Source organism: Cebus imitator, unplaced genomic scaffold (assembly GCF_001604975.1).
Source record: "Cebus imitator isolate Cc_AM_T3 unplaced genomic scaffold, Cebus_imitator-1.0 Scaffold38, whole genome shotgun sequence".
Lineage (NCBI taxonomy): Eukaryota > Metazoa > Chordata > Mammalia > Primates > Cebidae > Cebus > Cebus imitator.
In genome coordinates, this window is record NW_016107353.1 from 8,156,062 (window position 1) to 8,176,444 (window position 20,383).

At 48.6% G+C, this 20,383-nt stretch overlaps 2 protein-coding genes and 1 long non-coding RNA gene across 11 annotated transcripts in view; 2 read left to right on the forward strand and 1 right to left on the reverse strand.

The window, feature by feature from the left end:
• The window catches only part of HHAT (hedgehog acyltransferase), a 354,783-nt gene extending 352,028 nt beyond the window's left edge, over positions 1-2,755 (forward strand). For 6 of the 7 annotated variants that reach the window (XR_005199664.1, XR_005199669.1, XR_005199665.1 and 3 more), the window contains one exon: positions 1,231-2,755. The gene's annotated coding sequence lies outside the window, so the exon portion shown is untranslated. The remainder of the gene's footprint in view (positions 1-1,230) is intronic. The other variant, XR_005199666.1, reaches the window with a different exon arrangement.
• KCNH1 (potassium voltage-gated channel subfamily H member 1) overlaps positions 400-20,383 on the reverse strand; it is a 448,557-nt gene continuing 428,573 nt past the window's right edge. For both annotated transcript variants that reach the window (XM_017525585.2, XM_017525584.2), the window contains exons 11-12: positions 6,064-6,936; positions 400-5,292 (exon numbers count right to left, since the gene is read on the reverse strand). In XM_017525585.2, coding sequence (XP_017381074.1) covers positions 6,079-6,936 — 858 coding nt within the window. In that variant the 3' untranslated portion in view covers positions 400-5,292; positions 6,064-6,078. The remainder of the gene's footprint in view (positions 5,293-6,063; positions 6,937-20,383) is intronic.
• On the forward strand, positions 3,054-14,979 carry LOC119470704. 2 transcript variants are annotated; one of them, XR_005199671.1, is made up of 4 exons: positions 3,054-3,128; positions 6,074-7,514; positions 8,504-8,584; positions 14,848-14,979. It is a non-coding gene; the product is annotated as an uncharacterized LOC119470704 (long non-coding RNA). The 2 variants fall into 2 exon arrangements; XR_005199672.1 differs by having other exon boundaries at positions 6,074-6,172.

Sequence of the window (20,383 nt, forward strand, 5' to 3'; positions counted from 1 at the left end):
GTAGGGACACATTAATATATTTTATACAAATGTCAATCTAAATTGTTCAGAATTAAAAAGTATACTTCCAAGTGGGAGGTCAGCTTCGGGTATCTCAGATCGATGTGTCATAGTTTTCCATGATACCAGGCACTAAAGTCAGTATCTGTGCCCTTTACAGCAGATGCAGAGCTTTAAGACTACTTTAAGACTGTACAGCCGCATCCCTTCATGTGCATTCTCTCACTATTGGGTACTCTGATACATAATCTCGGTGAATCTGAGACTTGAAGTTCTCAAAACACTGAGTGCTGTCCAAATAAGAGCTTCCCAAACTCCTGAATAGAAAATACCATCCTCGTTCTGGCCTCTTAAGTCCGAACAGCCAATTCAGTGACTTAAAATTAATGTAAGGCGAAAGCAAGTATCATGTATAAAATAGTTTATTACCATAATAAATAAAACCTTTTTTTTTTTTTTTTTTTTTTACAAATATCATTTGTGCTTGTTTAAAAACGTTGAGAAGGGAATATCATCAATGGAGGGGCCTGCACGTTTCTCTTAACGTTCCCAAGCCACAGATATACAGTGGTGTTCTTGGCAGCATTCTCAGCTGACCACAAAAATAGTATCAGCTTATTAACACTTTTGTTTATTCATGCTCATTTGGACAAAGTGACAGATGCAAAGGAAAAAGAAAACCCCAATAAAGGATTTGGCAGGACTCAATCGAGAGAGTTTTAATATAAGGAGAAGCCCCAGAATGACGAACTGCTCATGAGTAGAAGCATCCTTGAGGTGTCGGCGAAATGCTGGATGTGGGCAGTCTCCAACTGATGCACAAACACAGCATCAGAATATTAAGAGAATACATTCATTAGGGGAGGGTGCATCCTTCTTAACGTAAGACCAGTTTATATCCTGATACAAAATCTGTGAACTTCTCATTGAACAACTGATGGGTCCGTCGGATGATTCGGAAGTCACAGATAGAGAGACGATGGCTGGAAGAAAAGTGTAATGGCAGGCAGGGAGACACCCACCGGTCTGGCACCTGCAGGGTATTCAAGTCCAGCTCTAGAGGTTCCCGAGTAAGTCTGATATGCTCTCATGAGAATGAAGTTTCACTTGAAATGAATTTAAGCTGCAGATAAATTCACATTGATTCTTTTGAGCTGTGGGGGTGGAAATTAAAACTTCTCAACATAAACACCTTTGGTGAGAAAATGGTTTTTTCTCTGATGTTTGCAGTCAGTGCTGAGAGGATCGTGAACTCTCCTCCAGGTGGAGGGCACGGGAGCTGGTGAAGGTAATTTTCATTGAAGCGAGAGAAGGCAGTATATAGAGCAATAACAATGATTTAGCAACAGAGGGGGGCTGTCTGGGGCCTCAAGTGTGCCCTCAGTGGCCTCCTCTTTAAGCAACAGTAGGTGCTAAGGGAGGAGAGAGGAAGGGGCGTTGGCAGCTCTATCACAGCTGGAGTTCCATTCAAGGGTCTTAAGGCTAAATGTCTTTATTGCAAGACATAGTACAATCTATTAATCAAATGCACATCAGCAATGTGTAGCTCCACCAGGGCTCTTAAATTTCCCAGAGTATGCATGTGAGACATAGTGGTCAGTGCAATAAGGGGAAATGGGGATCTTCCTCCACCTAGTATTCCTGAAGAATTCACTTAGTCCTGAGGGCCTGGACAAAGGGCTTGACAGTTGGCATAATACCTCTACCGTCCATCTAAGGATTTGGAGAGGAAGCTTGCTGGATGGGATGAGGTGGTATAGTACATTTTTACCTCTGCCCAGCTCTCCACACTTTTGAAAGAGGAGGATGCCAGGAAAGGGGCTGATGTTTGGCCAACAGCATTACGCTGGATTGAGGCTGAGGGTAAAGCAGGCCCCCGGAACTGGATCACAAGAAGAAATCAAGTAAGAAATGAATCTCCAAAAGTTTGCTGGAAGGCTGCTAAAGGGGCTCAGCTTTTTAAACACTTGGGCCATCCTGTAGCATTAATGTTGTAACCTTATCGGCATAATGTAGCATTGCATTAATTAATACAATTAGTTGCATTAATTGTACACTAGACAATTTAGTTTCTTAACTAAATGGTCCCCTTTGTCTCTGTCCTTTGGCTATCTTGTCATGTCCAGTGGAGGAGCCCTTTGTAAGTATATGGGATAGCAGCGCCCACTGCTGGAGTCACTGCCCCCCTCCAAGAACAAACACACCATCTTGCTGACCCTCTTCATTCTTAGAGTCAACCCTCACCCACCCTTCCATCAGCCAGGGAGAGAATGTTCAACCAGCAGCCAAGTGACAGGGACAGGACCTCCCTACTTCAAAGCAGCATGTCAGGATATTCTCTGGGAAATGGAGCTTCAGTATGAATGACATTCAAAGAAAATAATTTCATAGAGATTAAAAACCAGCACTTACTGGACAATGGTGCCACATACGATGCCCCCTCTCCTCAAAAAGGAAAAGCAGATCCTGGGCAAATCTGTTCTTTCTTGGCATACTTTTTCTGAAGTCTAAATGTTCTGTCCCATACCTACTAACTTTTTGTTTCCCTAATCTCTCTTCAGCCACCAGATAATGGTTCATACTGGAAGGGTCAGGTCAGTGGTGTCTGAAGCACATGGTCCTGGCTCAGGAACCCAGAGTGGCATCCTGGCATGGGAAGGCAGTCAGCACAAAGCAGCCAAGTGCATGACCCAGAAAGGAAGGGAGAAAGGTTTGGCTCATTTACACAATGTTTTTTCAGAGAAAACAATTACAGCAAAAAAATCCCTCAAATCCTAGGGAGGATTAGAGAAGAATGAAGCCCATGCACCCACATGTGCACCTGTGACCCCAAGATTAGCAGATTCCTGCCGCAGGAGCCAGCTGCTAGTCATAAGCCCAGTTTGCATCGATTTAGGAGTGCATTTCTGAAGCTATGCTTCCCCCCAAAACATGTCTGGACCTCAAAGCCTTACAGCATCTTTGTCCCTCATACCCAGAGGTCTGAGAGATTTCGTGGACATCCATCTGCCTTGGGCAGAGCTGGAGGGAAGTGACAGGGCCTCTTGACATCGGGCTGTGGGGTTCTGGACAAGGAGCCTCTCATCAAGTCCCTAGAGAGCTTGGAGGCAATAAGTCTCCAGGGGCAGGTGCTTCTGAAGCTGGGTTTTGGGGTGATTAGAGGCCTGCCCTGACTTAAACGTGGTGGGTTCTAAACTTCAGAAGCAAGTTGAGGAACATCCTCAAGCAATGGCAAACTAGAATGTTCAGTGGCAGGATTCCAGATATTTTACGGCCTCTTACCCAAGGACTGGGCCGCAGCTTCTCAAGTGAAAGAGGCTGAAGGCGTCACAGCTTTATCTGGAGTCACCAACACTTGTGACTCAGCCTTGGGAAATTAGACTTCCTCTTCTCTGCATGCTGCCATCTGAGGCCAAATCAAACTATGTCACGGCCTGGAGAAGTCAGGGGCAGCCCCTGGAAGCTTTGTGTGAGAAGCTACAGGTGAGGTTAGGGGACATGGAGCAGGACTCCCCCCTGAGCTCCCAGGCCCTGGCTTCCCAGAGCCAACCCTGCCTTGCACAATTGAGGGCCAAGCCCTGGGACTCAACATGAGCACTGGCAGGACTAAGGAGGTGTGGTGGGCAGGCTCAGACCAGAGGCTCTCAGAAACACTGAGTATCTTTGGTAGGGCATAGGTGCCAGGGATGAGGTCACCTTCTAACACAGGCAAAGGTAAGCTCCTTTGGTGAGTCCATGTTGTCACCTGCACTCCTAATTCCACTCCCTCCAAGCTGACTTTCAGAGCTGAACTTCTAACCTTGCTTGTCAATATTTGGGGTCCTGGTACCTCTTTCTAGGACACATGCCCAGGCCAGTTTCACTGTGCCTGGAAGAGGCTGTTCCCCTTTCCTTTCTCAGATGCCACTGAGAGAAGCCTAAGCACAGCAATAACCTGACTCTGGTGACTACGAGGCAGTGGAGTGTCCTGGAGCATCGTGGCCTAGGGACTCGGATGGCCCATACGCAGCTCTGTGACTATCACTGTGAGCTCAGACCTTCCCTGTGGCTCACAGCTCCAAGGCCACGTCTCTCCATCACCTTACAGAGGTAGCTGGAAACTCACTGCTTTGTTCCCTTTCCAGCTCCTGGAAAAGAGTACAACCATGATCCTACAATCATTGTCCATTTTCTCTTCAAATCCGACTGATGTTAGTAGGAGAGAGAGAGGCTGGCTTTAAAATAAGGCCCAGCATGGCTCCCAAGCGCCTATAATGACCCCATGCAGTGAACAAAATACAAAGGTCTGAAGGGCAATCCCAATGAGAATCAAAGTATAAACATAGCACTTGCTACAGTTCTGAGGTTGTGTGTGTCTGTGTCTGCTTTGCTAATAAAGCAACTCTGGGCTCATGACCCTTCCTGCCGATGCTCCATACCCTGAGGAATGCCACAGGAACACTTGGGAAGGGGCCGAGAAGGAACAGAAGCAAGGGAGCCTGTGTGTGAGGCCAGCGGCATGCAGCAGGGCCAGAGGCTCAGCTGGGGACTCTGGAGCCCTCCCTGCCCACTGTCCTAGAGGAGCAGGCTATGGGCCGCACCACAGAGAACCCCTGGATCCTAAGGGCCCCTCTCCAGCTCTCACCCTTGCCTCACCTCCCTGGGGAAAGGAGACCTGAGGATTCCCGGCTCCAAGAGTCTATAGAAGGCATGCGCCACCCCTGCAGCTGCTTTTCTGGCCTTAATCATGAGACAAAGTTTCCAGGCTCTACCCTCCTGTCCCTCAAGCTCCCCTTGTCCCGAGCTAGTGACAAATGACAACTACAGGAAAACACGGTGATGTCAGACATGGGCCGTGCAAGGACGGGAATGCCAGGAAGTCCCTGGCCCACCGCAGACCGTGGTGGGACAGGGGGCAGGCTTGGCAAAGCAGCCCAGCATGGTATATACATGAGAGGTTCTCCGCACTTTCCACCAGTCCCTAGGTGGCTGCTGCTCCGTTTTGGTAGTTTTAAACTTTTACAAATATGGTAATAAAAAATTAAAAATGAAGGAAAATACCCTTTAGACAGCATGTCCGTTCTTCCAAAATTGTGCAAAGACGGTTCAGATGCAGCTGCCACCTTGCAGGGTAGGGCACACTACCCTTCCTGTATCTTTTTCCAGATAGAGAAAGAGCGCGTGCGTCTGCACCACTGGCCCCACGTTTTCTGTCAGGAAAAGCCGACTTGAAAAGTGTTGGTCACGTGGACATGTGTGGTCAGGGTGGTGGTGACGGCAGGGTTGGAGGTGTTTGACTTTTTTTTTTTTTTTNAAAAAAAAAAAAAAAAAGCCAGGGGTGGTGGCATATGTCTATAGTCTCAGCTGTTTGTGAGACTGAGGCAGGAGGATTGTTTGACCCTAGAAATTCAAGTCCAGCCTGGGAAACACAGTGAGACCTCCTTTCAAAAATAAATAAATAAATAAACAATAATAAATAAATAAATCCACCTTTCATAAGTGTAATGAGAAATATCAAAGGTTATTTTTCTTTCTTTTTTCAGACAGCATCTTACTCTGTCACCCAGGCTGGTGTGCATTGTCATGATCACAGCTCACTGTAGCCTCAACTTTCCAGGCTCAAGAATCCTCCCACCTCAGCCTCCTGAATAGCTGGGACTACAGGCACATGTCACCACACCCGGCTAATTTTTTCTATTTTTTGTTGAGTCAGGGTCTCACTATGTTGCCTAGCCTAGGCTGGAACCCCTGGGCTCAAGTGATCCTCCCACCTCGGCCTCCCAAAGTGCTGAGATTGCAGGAGAAAGCCACCACGCCTGGCTCAGAGTATTGAATTTATTGCCAGTGGAATGCTTGAGAATGGCAGAATTGGAAACTTTGCTTTCACCTGGGAAGAAATTGGACAGTGGCAAGGACTCTCTACTTGGGTTTAGGGTCAGCTGTAGCTCAATTTAACATCCATTTATGTGCACTTGGTCCTTTCTTTTTAACATTCTGACAGTTATTCTCTTTCATTTCTGTTTCTTCTTTTTTCCTCCCCGCCTTGTTCATTTTCTTTTTTCTTTTTTTTTTTTTTTTTTTTTTTTTTTTTTAGACCTCTCAGCTGGCTCCAAAAATGTCTCTCTCTGATTCTGGGGACTGTGGCCGCGATATTTCAAACAGCTCCTGAGGCGACTGGGAGGATCTTCTGGAGGTTAATATCCTGAGTATCTCAGAGAGCTGCTTCTCAATATTGGTCATTTTGGCGTTCAGGGCCTTGATGTCCTCCTTCAGCTCATGCTTCACCTCCAGGACCGTGGCCTGCAGTGTCTGCTCAGGGATGGGGTAGAAGGAATGCTTGACCTCCGCCAGGATGGGACTCCGATCCTGGGGGCTCCTGGCCTCACCCACGTTGTCCAGGCGCAAGTCGCTCTTGGTGATGCCACTGTCACACGAGTCTGTCTTCTTCAGCGTGGCCTCACCCGACGCTTTTGTCCTCTCGGGAAGCGTCTCCATCGACTCAGCCTTGGACACCTTGTTCCAGTCCTCGCCCTTCCCGCAAGCATCTTTGAAGCGGGCCCAGCCTTTGCGTTTGGCACAGTCGCCCCCACCTCCCTTGGGGCCCAGGCACTCGGACCCCGGTGCATGCAGCTTTGCGTGGTCTGGCACCCCGGAGGTGGAGGCTGCCTGGAAGGACACGGGCGTGGCAGGACTCTCACGCACGGTGACCACGCTGGCCTTCACAAGGCTGTGGTTGGCGGAGGCATGCTCTGTGAGGACATTGCCCTTCTCCACATCCAGGTCATCCAGGTCCCGGCCCCCTCTCTCAGCCGCCAGCCTGGCCTCTTTCTGCTGTCGGAACCTCTGGAAGAGGCGCCGGACAGGGTGGTCTGGGGGCAGGATCAGGGGGGCCTCATTCTTCCGTTTCATGCGCTCTTCCTCTTCACGCTTCACATCGCTGATCTTCCGGAACACAATCTGCAGAGAGAGAGAGAATGACATGCCATGTTAGCCACCTGCTAGCTGCGGCCCAACTCAGCCCTTTTGCCTATCATGGCCCTCTCCTTCCAGCCTACCTGCCACCAAGAGGCTGGGGCGCACAGCCTGCAAGTCCTCATGAGGCTTTTCTCATGACTGACATCACCCTCCTTTTCTTGACAGTGGCTTCCAGCTTTCCAACAGCCGGGAATTGACTCCCCTGATACTCCCTTCAAGAGGAAAAAAATCCTATAATTTTCCCTCCTCACATGCCAGGAGGCTGAAGAATCCAAATATTCTCTTCCCAGGAGACTGTCCCCAGCCTCTGCGCCTGGACTCCCTTCAATCTGTCCTTGTGTGCAATTCAGAATCTTCTCATGAGCCCTTAAAATATCATTTCTCTGGCTCCACTTCAGACGAAGTCCATTAGTATCTCTGCACAAAAGTTTGAGCACGTCTGGTCTAAACCACACTTCAGGGCAAGAAAGTTTAGCTGAGTCCCCAGGCAAGGCTATAGCTAAGACTTCCAATGCCACCCACAGATCTGGACCCTAAGTGAATGTGGCTGGCTGTGAAAGGTGAAAGCTGTTTTCACAAGAAGTCTTCCTTGTCTTCGGGGAGCTTACGGTAGACTAACATCTATAAAGTTGAACATGAACTTGTCCTAACAACAATACTCAACACGCGGACAGTGCTTTGCAGGTCCTAAGGCACTTTCATGTTACTTCATGTATTCCTTTTGATGGAACTATAAGGTCACTGGAACACCTGTGATTGTCCCCATTTCAGCGACAAGGAAACCAAAGCTCAGAGTGGCTAAATATCACACAACAGGTAAGTTGCATAGAAGGGACTTGTATCCAAGCTACAAAACCCCAGATCCATTAGGTGGCCACCAAGTAATGACAATACGTCATGCAGAGGGATGGATCGTCAGCAAAACAGACTCATGAGTCTGGCTCTGCGTGTAGCATAAGCCACAGCTTGTGGGGCCTCCCCCTAGGTCACCATCTGACTATGGGAGAGCCCCATGATTTCTAGCTTATATTGCACATGGCAATTAGACTGGGCCATGTTTTGACCCATATCGTGTTTGCATTTGTGAGAGGCAGGCTGTAATAGGTTGTCATCTTAGTGTAAATTTCTGGTTTGAGGACTAGAGGTATTGAGGTTGCATAGACGTCGAAGAGAGGCCCGTGGTAAGGTAGAACAGCAGCATTTCCATCTTCCCAATCAGGAAAACTTTGTGCCCTGGACAGGCAACTGAGACCAGCCCAGAACCTGTCCCCGGGACTTGCCACATGACCCCTGGCCTTGGGGAGGCACACAAGGTGGCATGCCAGGAGCATGGACTTGGGGGTCAGAATTAAGTTTAAGTCCCAGCCCCACTACTTAACCATGTAACCTCACGCAGGTACTTAACTTCCGAGTCTCAGCTTCCTCCTCAGAAAGTGAGGAAAATCTCTACTTTTCAGACTTGGTGTAAAGCTGATACAAGCTGATTTATGTGAAGGCACTAGCCCACTGGAGATGCTTAAATGACTCCTGTTGTCCTTGCTCTTTCAAGGCCTCCCGTTGAAGATGATGCGAAATTCACCCTAACTCCTCCAAGAGGCCCTGCCCTGCATTCTCACCAGTAGATTCTCAGGTATGACCAAGAAGAAGATTGTTTTATAGTGCCCAGCACAGAGGAGCCAGATAAACTGTTAACTGCTTGATGCTAGGACTCCGTCAGCAAATCACTGGCAGACTAGAGGCCCACGTCTGTGCTCTAACTTCGTAGTCAAAGTTCCTTTCCCTGGATGACTATATACGGAGGTCACTAACAGGTGAATGGAGGGTTAAATCTTCCAGCTATTACCTGGGTTCATAATATGTGGCTTTCTGACCTCCAATGGGCAGCATTTCTCCCATTCCTGCCTCCTCTGGTCCCCTCCTTAGCCATACCCTACTGCCCCTAATAGTCTGGTTTGCAGATCCAAGAAATGAGACTTGGGAGAATCCTGTCCACCCTGAAAAGAGCCAGAGAAACCCAACTAAAGGCATCATGGGGGTATGAGGAAGTGATCAGTAGAGTGATCGGGACCCTTTTCACTCTGTGCTCTGAGTTGGATGCCCCTGTACACACTGTGATCTGTTCTGGGAATGGCCTCTGCATTCCATTAAGCATTCAAATCCTCTTCCCACCAGACCCAGCACAAATGCACCTCCTTCGGAAAGTCTTCCTTGATTCCAGAGTGCTCTAAGTTATCCTCCCACCTCCAATGGCCCTTTCTATGGTCAGACTGTTCTTCTGTCCCAATTATTCTCTGTCTTGTATCCATTTGTAGTAGAGAGGCTAGCTTCCTTCTCCCTACTCATGTGCCTTCTTAGAGAGGGGAGGAGAGAAGGGAATAGGAAGGAAGGTATACAAAAAAGAGAAAGGAGGAAATGGGTGAGAATGTGAATGTACCAAAGAGAGATGATGGCTTTTAGAGTTCATTGCTCTTTTCCTGCCCTTTATTTCTGCAGGAAATCTGATTCCTAACACTATTGGGTTTCTATTCCTTGTAAGCAACAATTCCTGAAGACGAACATAACTTATCCGCTCTAAAAGGTCCCTGAGGGCTTAGAACAGTACTTTGCAGGTCACACTGTATTTTTTACTTTCTAAATTTTTCTTATCTGCCCTAAAAGAGTAATGATTTTTTGTTTTGTTCCCAATTTCCAGCTCTTCTAAGTACCTAGTACCTAGCAGGCCCTCAATAAATATTTGTGGAATGAAGAACACATAAATATTGGCTAATGAATCCGTGGGAGAATATCTTCTTCCTGGAAAGATGAAATCACAGAGGTCATAGTCAATGTTATAAAAAGCAGGATTTGGCCTTGACACACATCTCTCTTAACATCAAAGGTCAGGGGCAGCCTTTGAGACTTGAAATGAGATGTTCTAAGACTAATGAAAATGAAGTTCTTCAGATATTAAGGAATCAACGCGAAACTGATCCCAAGAGGCTGTAGAGCAGAGTATACCAGTAGGTTTACAAAGGCTTAACATAATTCATGGTGGATATTTGGGAGGGGAAGTGTGAGTTCCTGTTTGAGGGTGTGGCTACACTGTGCTTGTCACCCAGACGCTCCAGGGGTCCGAATCCTGGACTGACCCAAGTGGCATGTTCAGGTGTTGTGGCTGCGTGGGCAGCTCAGGCACTTACAGGCAGGGCCTTTGGTGGAACCCGGGTCTCTGGATCTGTGCAGACTTTTTTTTTCCAAAGTGTCATCCTAAGCTGTCCTCTATCATCCTGTGTGCTAGAGGCAACCCACCTGAACATCGCTGTCTCAACTAATGGACAGGTGAGCCAGGGAAGAGCTTCATACCCTACAGAAATGCTTGGTTCTTCCTTTGAGAATCAGGGGGGTAAAACCAGCAACCCCAGGGGACAAGGCAAAAGGAATTCTTATAGAACTGATGTGGTCTGACAGCTTTGCTCATCTGGGGTCAAGGGCTCTGCTTACTAACTTCAGCTGCTTTTCAGGAGAAGTTAGTCATGGAGTCTGTCTCAGAGGCAGCCATGACCATGCATTTTGCCAAGTATGTTAGATCTGAGTCAGCAGGAGTGGTTGTATGAGTCATGACAATGAGATCTGTGCCACCAGCCACAGCAGCCCTCTGCTTTGAGATGCTCCACAGCTCCCCATGGCAAGAGTGTATCCTGAGAATGAAGGGCATGACTCCCAAATCCATAACCCAGAAGGCTCACTGTGCTGGACAGGCAGTGGATGGAGACCTGGGGAACAAGTCTGTGCAGCTTTTCCAGAGTATTTCCTGGGGCTTTAATAGGTACTATGAGGGGGGAAAAGGTCCCAAGTTAGGTAACTTTGAGTCACACTGCAATATTAAATGGGCTGCTTTACTGCAGGACTTCTCAGAGCCTTAACATGCTAATATGCCTTATGAATGTCTAAGAGGAAGACATTACATGCAGCATTTCTTAAGCCAGTTCCCTCAGATCCTCTCTTTTGAATGAAAGAACCCCCTCTGGAAAACACTATATCAATGTGAAGGGTATGGGTTGCCCTCTGTATTTGTGTATGGCCCAGACAGCTGAGCAGGTGTTTCCTGTTCCAGCTCAAGGTGACCTCCTGTCTCTAATTCTCTTGCTGAGCCCCTGGAGTTTGAGAGTTGAGGTCTCCATTGCAGATGCATTACCCCCGGTGGACAGGCCAGGATCAATCCAAACTCTGTGGCTATAGCCACTGCCCTGTTTGTGAAGCCAAAAGAAGGGATGTATACTGCCCTCCCCCCAAAAGTCAGCTTCTGATGTTTGTGGTTTAATGGGGAGAAAGAAAAAGGTCACAGGAGTCTATATGCACCACACACAGGCTCCTGAAGGATGGTGTGGAAATAAGACCCTAAAGGACTTCCATTTCCACTCATCCTCATTTCAGACTGACCTCATACTGATTCATCATCTCTGCCTGGCTGATTTTATTTTTTGAACTCTTACGTGAGCTCAGAGGGCTGACATTTAAAAGTACCCCTGAGATGAACATTTTTGCAATGAGGACAGCTGCTCATTGGCTCTTGCCTTCCTTCTTTCTTCACATCAGAGATCCTTAGTCAGAGATCACAGCAACAGAGGGGTGCTGGGGTCTGTCTGGGAGGTGGTTTCACTGGAAAAGGCCCAGCCCTGATGATAGGAAACTACTCTTTTCCTGGCATGGTGAAGGCACTGGTAACGGGATAAGTCCAGATCCTTCCTGGATCCAGCCAGAGTCCGGCCAGCCCAAAGGGGCATTTATTTTCTCTAGCCTGACATGTTGCTCAGAATGCTGAGCAGCTTATGACTTATTGCAACATAGAGACAGAGGACGCCTAGAGGGCAGGGATGCTGCTGTGCCTTGCTCATCTAACTTGGCATCCCTCTGAGGTTGCACCAAGCAACAGCCCTTGAGCCTGGGAAGACTTACGTGGTTGTTGAGCTGAACAGAATTGACACACAGATCCTTAAGCTACAGGGATTTCTGGGTATTTATTTTCAACTTGGTTTGAAAAACCAATAACCCTGAAATCTGAGGTGTCAGGATGGTAGACCACCTCTTCTGGGTTACATTAAAAGAGGGCCCATCTCCTCTCAAGCCTAACCTATTCTTAACCTCTAGCCAGGACTAGGCCAAGGTGAGGAGGAGTCCCCTCAGGGTCCTGGCAGCATGCATGGGGGAAAGGCAGGCTTAGAAGGGGAATGGACTTCTGGAGTCCTTACAGCAAAAGAATGTGGGGAGGGAACCCAAGTGGGAGCACAGTTACTTAAAAGAACTCAGATTGTGGAATAAAAATACATATGTAATGTCAATCCTCAGTGGTTTGCATAAATGAGCAGGGACTGAGTTATGAGTCATTGAAAACTATGGATATATCAAAAGGGATTTAGATGATTTTCTCTTGGATTCAGACATATGTCTCCAATCTGAATGCTCTGCAGTAGAAAGAGCACGGGCTTGAAGTGGTCCTAGCTCTGCCACTGACTAGCCACTGTGTGACCTTGGGAAAGTTATATCCCCTTCCTTGGCTGTACCAGATCAATGGTTCTGCAACCTGGCTGCACTTCAGAACCACTTGAAGAGTTATCTAGTGAGAGAGAATTTCCCGTGGCAGGGTTAGAAACTGGCATTTGCAGCAAACTCCCAGGTGATTCTGACATGGGCAGCCTGACCCAGGCCTGCTGACCAGGCTCTCAGGACCCCTGGGTAGATGGTTGGTGAGGTCTCTGCTGCTTTGCTGTCCCCTGTGCATGGACTTTTGCTTACACATGAGTGTGGCCACACATGCCAGACTCGGCCCTCCTTGGTGCTGCCTGGGATTGGAGTGGGGGATGTCCCTGATGAGCCTCTCACTTAGCCTCTCGTCCCTGAAGGATGACTGAGAGAAAATAGGCAGGCCCTGAAATCACCTTCAACTCTTTCTTTCTGAGATATGACAAAAAACTGTCTAGAGTCGGGGGACACAAAGCCAAGCAAACATTTATTGAGCACTCACTGTCTGCAGGCACTCAGCAGGGCACACACACTGCAGCTCCTTGCTAGTAGGAGCCAGGCCTCTTCTCCCAGGGGTGGGGTCCAAGCTGGTGCTGAGTCACGCCGCCTTGCGTGACTGGGCATCAGAAGGGCCCTAACATCCCCACTAGGCCATTTTGACATAGCTTTCCTCACCCACCAGCCTCCTCCACCAGTAACCCTGCCTAGTTTTATGGCAGAGCATAAAACATGAAGATTAGCAAACTAGGCCATTTAAGAAACTTAAAACATGGAAAAACAAACTGCAGATGGGCAGACAGGAAAAGGCACTTGATTGGGTTTTACTTTTAGTAAAGGCCACTTCTCAACCCCTCAGATCACTTCTGTTGTTATGGCATCAAATGCTACATTTTTTCCTTAGTATCATGAGGAATATGTGACAGCCCAGAATATGGGAGGCCCTGAGCCTCAAAAAGGGAAGGGGACCCCAGAGGGACCCAGGCCAGTTCAGCTAAGGCTGTGTGCCGCCCTGGCCTGAGGCTGGAGAGAAGGAAGCACAACGCTGTCTCCAGGGATGCCAGGCTCGGGAAATAGAGCAGTAAACTCACAGCTTAAGCACAAATTGCCAAGTGGACCCAGTGTGGGAGGGCGAGGGCAGGAGCCCGTGGAGTCAGCATGGGGTGACGGCACGTGCACAAGCTTTGGCAGTCAGGCAGACTTGGATCGTATTCCCTGAACCTCAGTTTTATCACAGAATACAACTGATTTCATAGACTGTTATGAGGATTAAGTTGGATAATGTAAGTAGGGCCTTAAGGAGAGTGCCTGACATTTAATAGTTGCTCAGTAAATGTATTATATATTACTCTGTGGGGGCGACCCTTGAGATGATTCTAGAAGGATGAGCTAGAATTAGGTACAAAAGGTAAAGGGAGTTGGGCGAGGGTGTTCCAAACAGGGAGCAGCCCACGCCATGACACAAAAGCAGAAACGCCAGCCAGGGAAGAACAGTGTCTTTGTGGTGGCAGTCCTGGTGGGAGGAGTGGAGGCTGAGCGAGAGCTCTGATGTGCCAGGCACTGTGTTAAAGGTTGGACCTGTGCCATCCTTACAGAAATCCCAGCAGGTGGGTACACAGTTACCCTCATTTCTCAAATGATGAAACTGAGTTTGGAAAAAGTGACTAACCAGGAGGACAAAGCGGTGGAGTTGTGAGCCAAACCCAGGCACCCAGGTCCCCACCCACACCATGTCTGAAGTCCTTCTTCTAGGGAAAATGCCTTGGGTTTTAGGATGAAGGACAGTTTCTCTCAGTATATGTTGGTGACCTCCACTAGTGTTTCTCAGTCTTTGTCGGCTGGCAACTTCTCTAAAGAATTCAGGGGCAACACTAGGAAGTAGCGTATCTGGCCAAGGGAAGGCAAAAGGCCAAGAAGCCAAGATTCCCAGAGCATTTGAAGATGGAATGCTCTAGATGCATTAGGCTGTGTGGTCCTTTAACTTGTCAGGATGGACCAATGACTTAGGGTGAAACCCAGACTCTGATTGATTAATGTGAAAAAGAGGGGCTAGCAGCACACGAGCCCAACTGTTTGGCTTATTGGAAAGTCCTGCCTCCCTGGAGGAGGCTGAGGTTACCCTGTTGGCCGCTCGTGACCTCTAGCCACAGCCCTAGGGAGGAGGAGTAGGAATGCACAGATGTCCCAGTGGCCTTTACCCAGGAAAACCCTAGAGGCTAGAGCTGTTCTGTTCTCAGGGGACCTGGTCCACGGGCTGTCAGTCCACTGCTAACAGGCAGGCCCCTCCCACCACCATGCAGCTTCTGCATTTCTTCTGACATTAATCAAGAATGGCTTGTCTGACCCATCATCAGTGACATCCCATGAAGACTGGCATCATCTTATTGACTCTTAAAGGCCCTCCCAGACTGGTAGGCATGGGCAGTAGGTGGATTGGACATACCTTCTTTTGACAGACAAACTTTGGGCCTGAAAGACTCCCACAGACTCTCCTGTTCTTCTGTCTTCAGGAAGGTTCAAACTCAAGACAGATGAGTGTCCTTTGTTCCCAGTGCCACCCAGTGAATAAGATATGCCCCTGGGTTGCTACTCAGGGAAGAGATGGCATTACTGTGCAGGAGTTTCTGTGCTCTGGCATTTCACTAGGGGCCACATTTGTCACCTTCTCCTTGTTTTGTGCTCCCGAGGTAGAGTTGATTGCATTATGACCCTCAAAAGACATATCCACCCAGAACCTCAGAAGGTGGCCTTATTTGGAATAAGGTTCTGTGCAGATGTAAGTAAGGTGAGGATCTCAGCATGAGATCGTCCTGCATTAGAGTGGGCTCCAGACCAGTGATGAATGTTGTTACAAGAGCCAGGGGAGAAGGCAGAACAAAAAGCAGGGCCGCGGGGAGATGGAGGTAGATACTGGAGTTCTGTAGGATTGCTGACAGCACCCAGAAGCTCAGACAGGCCTGGAATGGACCCAACACCAAATCCCCAGAAGGAACCAATGCAGTAGACAACTTTATTGCAGACTTCTGGCCTCCAGAACTGTGAGAAGCAATTTCTGTTTTAAGCCACCAAGGCTGTGGTCGTTTGTATGGCAGCCCTCAAACCAGAACACAAGGTCTGCTTCACCACTTCCTCCTCCCTCCCTCCCCTCAGGGAGGCCCTGTCCACAGCCCTGCCCTGTGCTCTCAGGCCTCCACCAGCTGTTCTCCCTTCTATGTCGGTATTCACCCTCATGCAGCTAAGGCCAGCACAGACACTGACAGGACGATGGATGCAAGTACCCACACCCACAGGGTGCTGGTTTCAGACCGGAGGAAATGAGTTGATCTTTCAAAGCCTTAGTTGTCTTCTGTACAAAATTCCTACTACTACTACTTGTAGAGTTGCAATGAAATAACATTTGGGAGAAGCCCCCCTTCCTTCATATTTATAAACCAAATGCTGCTTTTCCTTCTGGTCCCAGCTCCAAGCCTGAATATTCCCACTAGTAGTTCTTCAGCATGGGTGAAGTAGCCAGTCAGGCCTGTAGGAATCAGAACCCCACTCGGGTGAGTGGGAGGAGCAACTGATGAGAGAGGCGCCAGGTAGAAGACTGTGACTATCATTAGTGACAGATATGGAGGGGATGGCCCAGGGAAGCAGAGGGGGAGGCATATAAAACACAGGCATATAAAACATCTAGAAACAGGGTCAGCTTCTAGACGTATACACCAGTTCCTGATGCAAGAGAAACAAAGATGATCCACAAACGCTGAACCTCAGCCTGTGTCCTCACCAGTACCAGGTCCCTGAGGGGCGTTTGCAGCCCTGTGGATATTCCTGGGAAACACGTGCTACTAACTCCTATGGGGCTTTGGCTGCTGCTATTGTCCCCCATCCCTGTGCAAACCACAAGCCTTCCCTTGGCCCTTCCAGAGGCAGTTTCAGTAGCCTGCTTACCTGCCTATGTCTCCACTCCCAGAAGGTTCTACTCTGATCCCTCAAAGGAGGACAAGTCTTTCTTACAGACTGAAGCTTTGAACCTCTTCCTGCTTCCATGAAAAGCTCCTTGAAGCATGTGGCCCCACTGGGCAGCCCTCAGGAGTCCTCTCTGTCTTTGCCCCTTCACTCTGACAGTGCATAATGGGGAAGCCTAGAGCCCCTGCCTTCCCCACATCCACAGCACTTGCCAACCAGGAAGGACAGAATCACCTGGGGAACTTTTCTAGCCACCACGCCCCTTGTATCCCTCTTCCCGCTCAACCTCTACCTCTGTTTCAGAGCCAGTGCCCTAAGTGTAGAATGAAGATCATGCCAGTAAAGACACACAGGGGAAATGGGGTAAGATTGCCACATAGGACATATTTCATATTCATGTTTAAAGATCACACACAGGTGTATGCTCAGCAGACAAGGTGCCCCTTCCCAGGGCCAGTGTACCAGCTACACATGTAGCCCCCTTCTACCAGCTACTCCCAGCCCTCTCTCCCTCTATTTTTTTCCCTTAGTGACAGGTATCCTATCCTGAGGCACTGGATCTGAAGCCCAAAACAGCTGAGCAGCGGTGGGAGAGGGCAGTATTCCTATCTATGTTGCCTGAGCCCCCCGTCTGCAGGGCATATGCCCAGTGCCTGTCCCCCAGGTGGGGAAGAAACACTCAGCCAGTGAGGGGTGAGCAGTCCCTAGTCCTAGGCCCCCTGGCGAAAGCCTCTGTGTGGTGATGGATTTCACAGGACTTCACAGCTCTGTACATCCATTCATTGGCCAAAGCTAAATTTTTCACTGAGGTTTTAAGCCTCAGGTCCTTTCTTATGGAGAGATGTCATTCTCTCCAAAACTTCATTCCACAAGGAAACAGCTCTGATCAGCCATTCTAACACTCTCTATGCAGTGCCTACTGAATACAGAGCAATGAATGAAATGTATGAGATGGTTGGTCCACATTTAAAGAAAGCTAAGATTCTTCCTCTCAGAAGCTGATGATCCAACAGCTTTCCCGGCCTGAACTGATCTGGGAAACAGCTGCATTTTACAGAAGGATCAACTGAGAAAGAATGAGAAAGGGAAGGGGGGATGGGGACAGCACCCACACAGTGTTTGCTTCTCCTTGGAGTCTGGACGGTGGTTCAGAGGGTGTCCTAGAGCAATCCAACCTCTCTTTAGAATGCTGAGACTGATTGATGGAGTTGGCACTGCTCTATTCTTAGCCATGGATGGGGTCACCAGGCCATGACGCCACTCTCCTAATGAGAGGGGACAGCAGAGAGTTCCTGAGCAGCTGCCACCGACTGCTCAAGTCCTTTCTCCAGCTTAGTCATGACAGCAGCTCTGGGAGGTGCTCTGTTGAATGTACTTTCATGAGGAACTTTTCCACTAGTGAGAGCATTGCCACCAGTTTACAGATGTGATGGTGACTCAGAATGGTCACTGGTCATTCACCTGAGTTCTTGGTATGTAGTGCTGACATCAGTCCCTTAGGACCTGGACCATTTCTAACGTACCTCTCATTAACACCTAGTGTACTTCCACTGTGTTCAGCATTTAATTTTAGCACCTGAGACTGTCAATATATTCACCTTTTTGTGTGTCTGAATTATCTCCCATTGTCCCTCCCTCCTTAATCATAAGACAAGTTTCCTTGCTAGAATAAACTCTGCCTTGTTCATTTTTGTGGCCGCAAAACCAGAAGGGCGCTTGTCAGACAGCACACATTCAGTGGCTATGCGGGGACTGACAGACTGAGTGACTTGGGCAAGTCAATTAACTTCTCTCTTTGTCTACTATAACTTGGAAATATGCTTTACAAGAGAAGTGTCAAAGGATGAAATGAGACAGTATGCATCCACTCTTTAAGGATTGCCAATTAGCTCCAAGTCTACCCTCCACACTCTACTCTGGTGCTGGGCACTGGCTAATCAGTTTCCCAGACTCCCTTGCCAGCTAGTTTCCTGTTAGGGTCTACCAATGGCAGCTCTGGCAGGAGACTGATAGGCAGAAGGAGAGAAGAGGCTTGCTTTCAGCTCCTGTAGTATGGCTCCAGCAGCAGCGGTCAGCTTTAGCCCCACTCTCCAGCAGCTTCTCCCTGCACAAGCTTCTCCAGCGTCCAACTGTGCACCTGGGCAGTCAGGGCACAGCTCTATAGCTCTCCCCATTCCCTGGGACACCTGTCAAGACAAGCTCCCTTCCCAGAAGCCTGGGGAGTAGCTCCACCTGCCTCTTCCTCAGAAGTCCCAGCACAAGATATGCAACACCCGCTTCTCAGAGGGCTACATGGACCACCCACTCACCAAAGCGGGGACCCCTCCTCCAGCCTCCTAGATTTGGGTAATACTGCCCTTTTGTGTCCACAGCCCTGGTAGAGAATGCTGTTTATTTCCATTATTAATCCCCGGGTGTCCTCAGCATCTCCTTTTTGCTCTTTTAGCCTTTCAACTCCAACTCCATGATTTAAATCCTCTCTTAAAAAATTGTCAAGCCTGTAATCCTAGCACTGTGGGAGGCCGAGGTGGGTGGATCACGAGGTCAAGAGATCGAGACCATCCTGGTCAACATGGTGAAACCCCGTCTCTACTAAAACTACAAAAAATTAGCTGGGCATGGTGGCACGTGCCTGTAATCCCAGCGACTCAGGAGGCTGGGGCAGGAGAATTGCCTGAACCCGGGAGGCGGAGGTTGCAGTGAGCCAAGATTGCGCCATTGCACTCCAGCCTGGGTAGCAAGAGCAAAAAACTCCGTCTCAAAAAAAAAAAAAAAAATTAGTATAGGTTGAGAGATTCAAGATTACTAGACACAACTCCAGCACACAACACCCAGCGAGAGAAACGCAGAAATCCAGAGATCTCCTAGCTCCAACCAAGGTACCAGGTGCATTTCAATGGGTCTGGTCCAATGGTGAGCAAAGCTCGCTCAGGGCAGACCAAGATGGGGAGGGGTGCTGCCTCACCCAGAAAGTGCATCTGACCGGCAAGTTGGAGGCTCCCGCTCTGGCGCTCCAGTCCAGATACAGCACTTCCCCTAAAGCCTCAGCAATACACAGAACAGGTGATCTCTGCCAGTCAAGCACCAAGAATTACAAGCGCGGAGCTGAATTAAGAGCCTGCAGACTGAGCTATGGCCCTCTCCTCCAGTCTGGAGAGAGAGAAAGCTGTAAGCAGGAGCAGTTGGGCGGGCCCCTACCCCAGGACCTGAGAAAGAGGAAGATGAAAGGGGGAGACAGCCGGGTACAGCTGGGCGGTTCCCTACCCTCCCCCACACACCCCAAAGGGCTGAAGCTCTGACTCTAGTGGGTTGCGCAACCAGTGCCACTGTCTGAGATGAACCCTGAATGATCCAGCCCAGTGGAGAAAGGGCACAACCCACCACTAGAGGGGTGGGACTGGGCTACATGTTTTAACAAAAAACATAGGAAGCCTACCTAGCAACAGATGGCGTTCTTGACAACACAGCAGCGCCTACAGGTCAGCTGAAGAAGTGGGCCTAATCTCCCAGTATAAACAAAAAAGACACAGGAAGCTTCCCTAGTAACCTTAAGGAGTCCCTAGAAACCCAGTACCGCCTCCACAGGCAGACAAGCAACCTCATCAAGCAGCTCCCTGACACCACAGCCAGGTCAATCCACAAAGATGGGAAAAAACCAGCGCAAAAGAGATGAAACCATCAAAGACCAGAACACCACTTCTCTTTCAAGGGATCACAACTCCTCAACAATAAAGGATCACAACTCGACCAAGGAGTGCGATGAATTGACAGAAACAGTCTTCAGAAGGTAGATAATAAACTTTTCTAAGCTAAAGGAACATGTTCTAACTCAATGCAAATAAACCAAAAACCTTCAAAAAAGGTTAGACAAAATGCTAACTAGAATAACCAGCTTAGAGAAGAACATAAACAATTTGATGGAGTTGAAAAACACAGCACAAAAACTACGTGAAGCAAACACAAGTTTTAATAGCCAAAC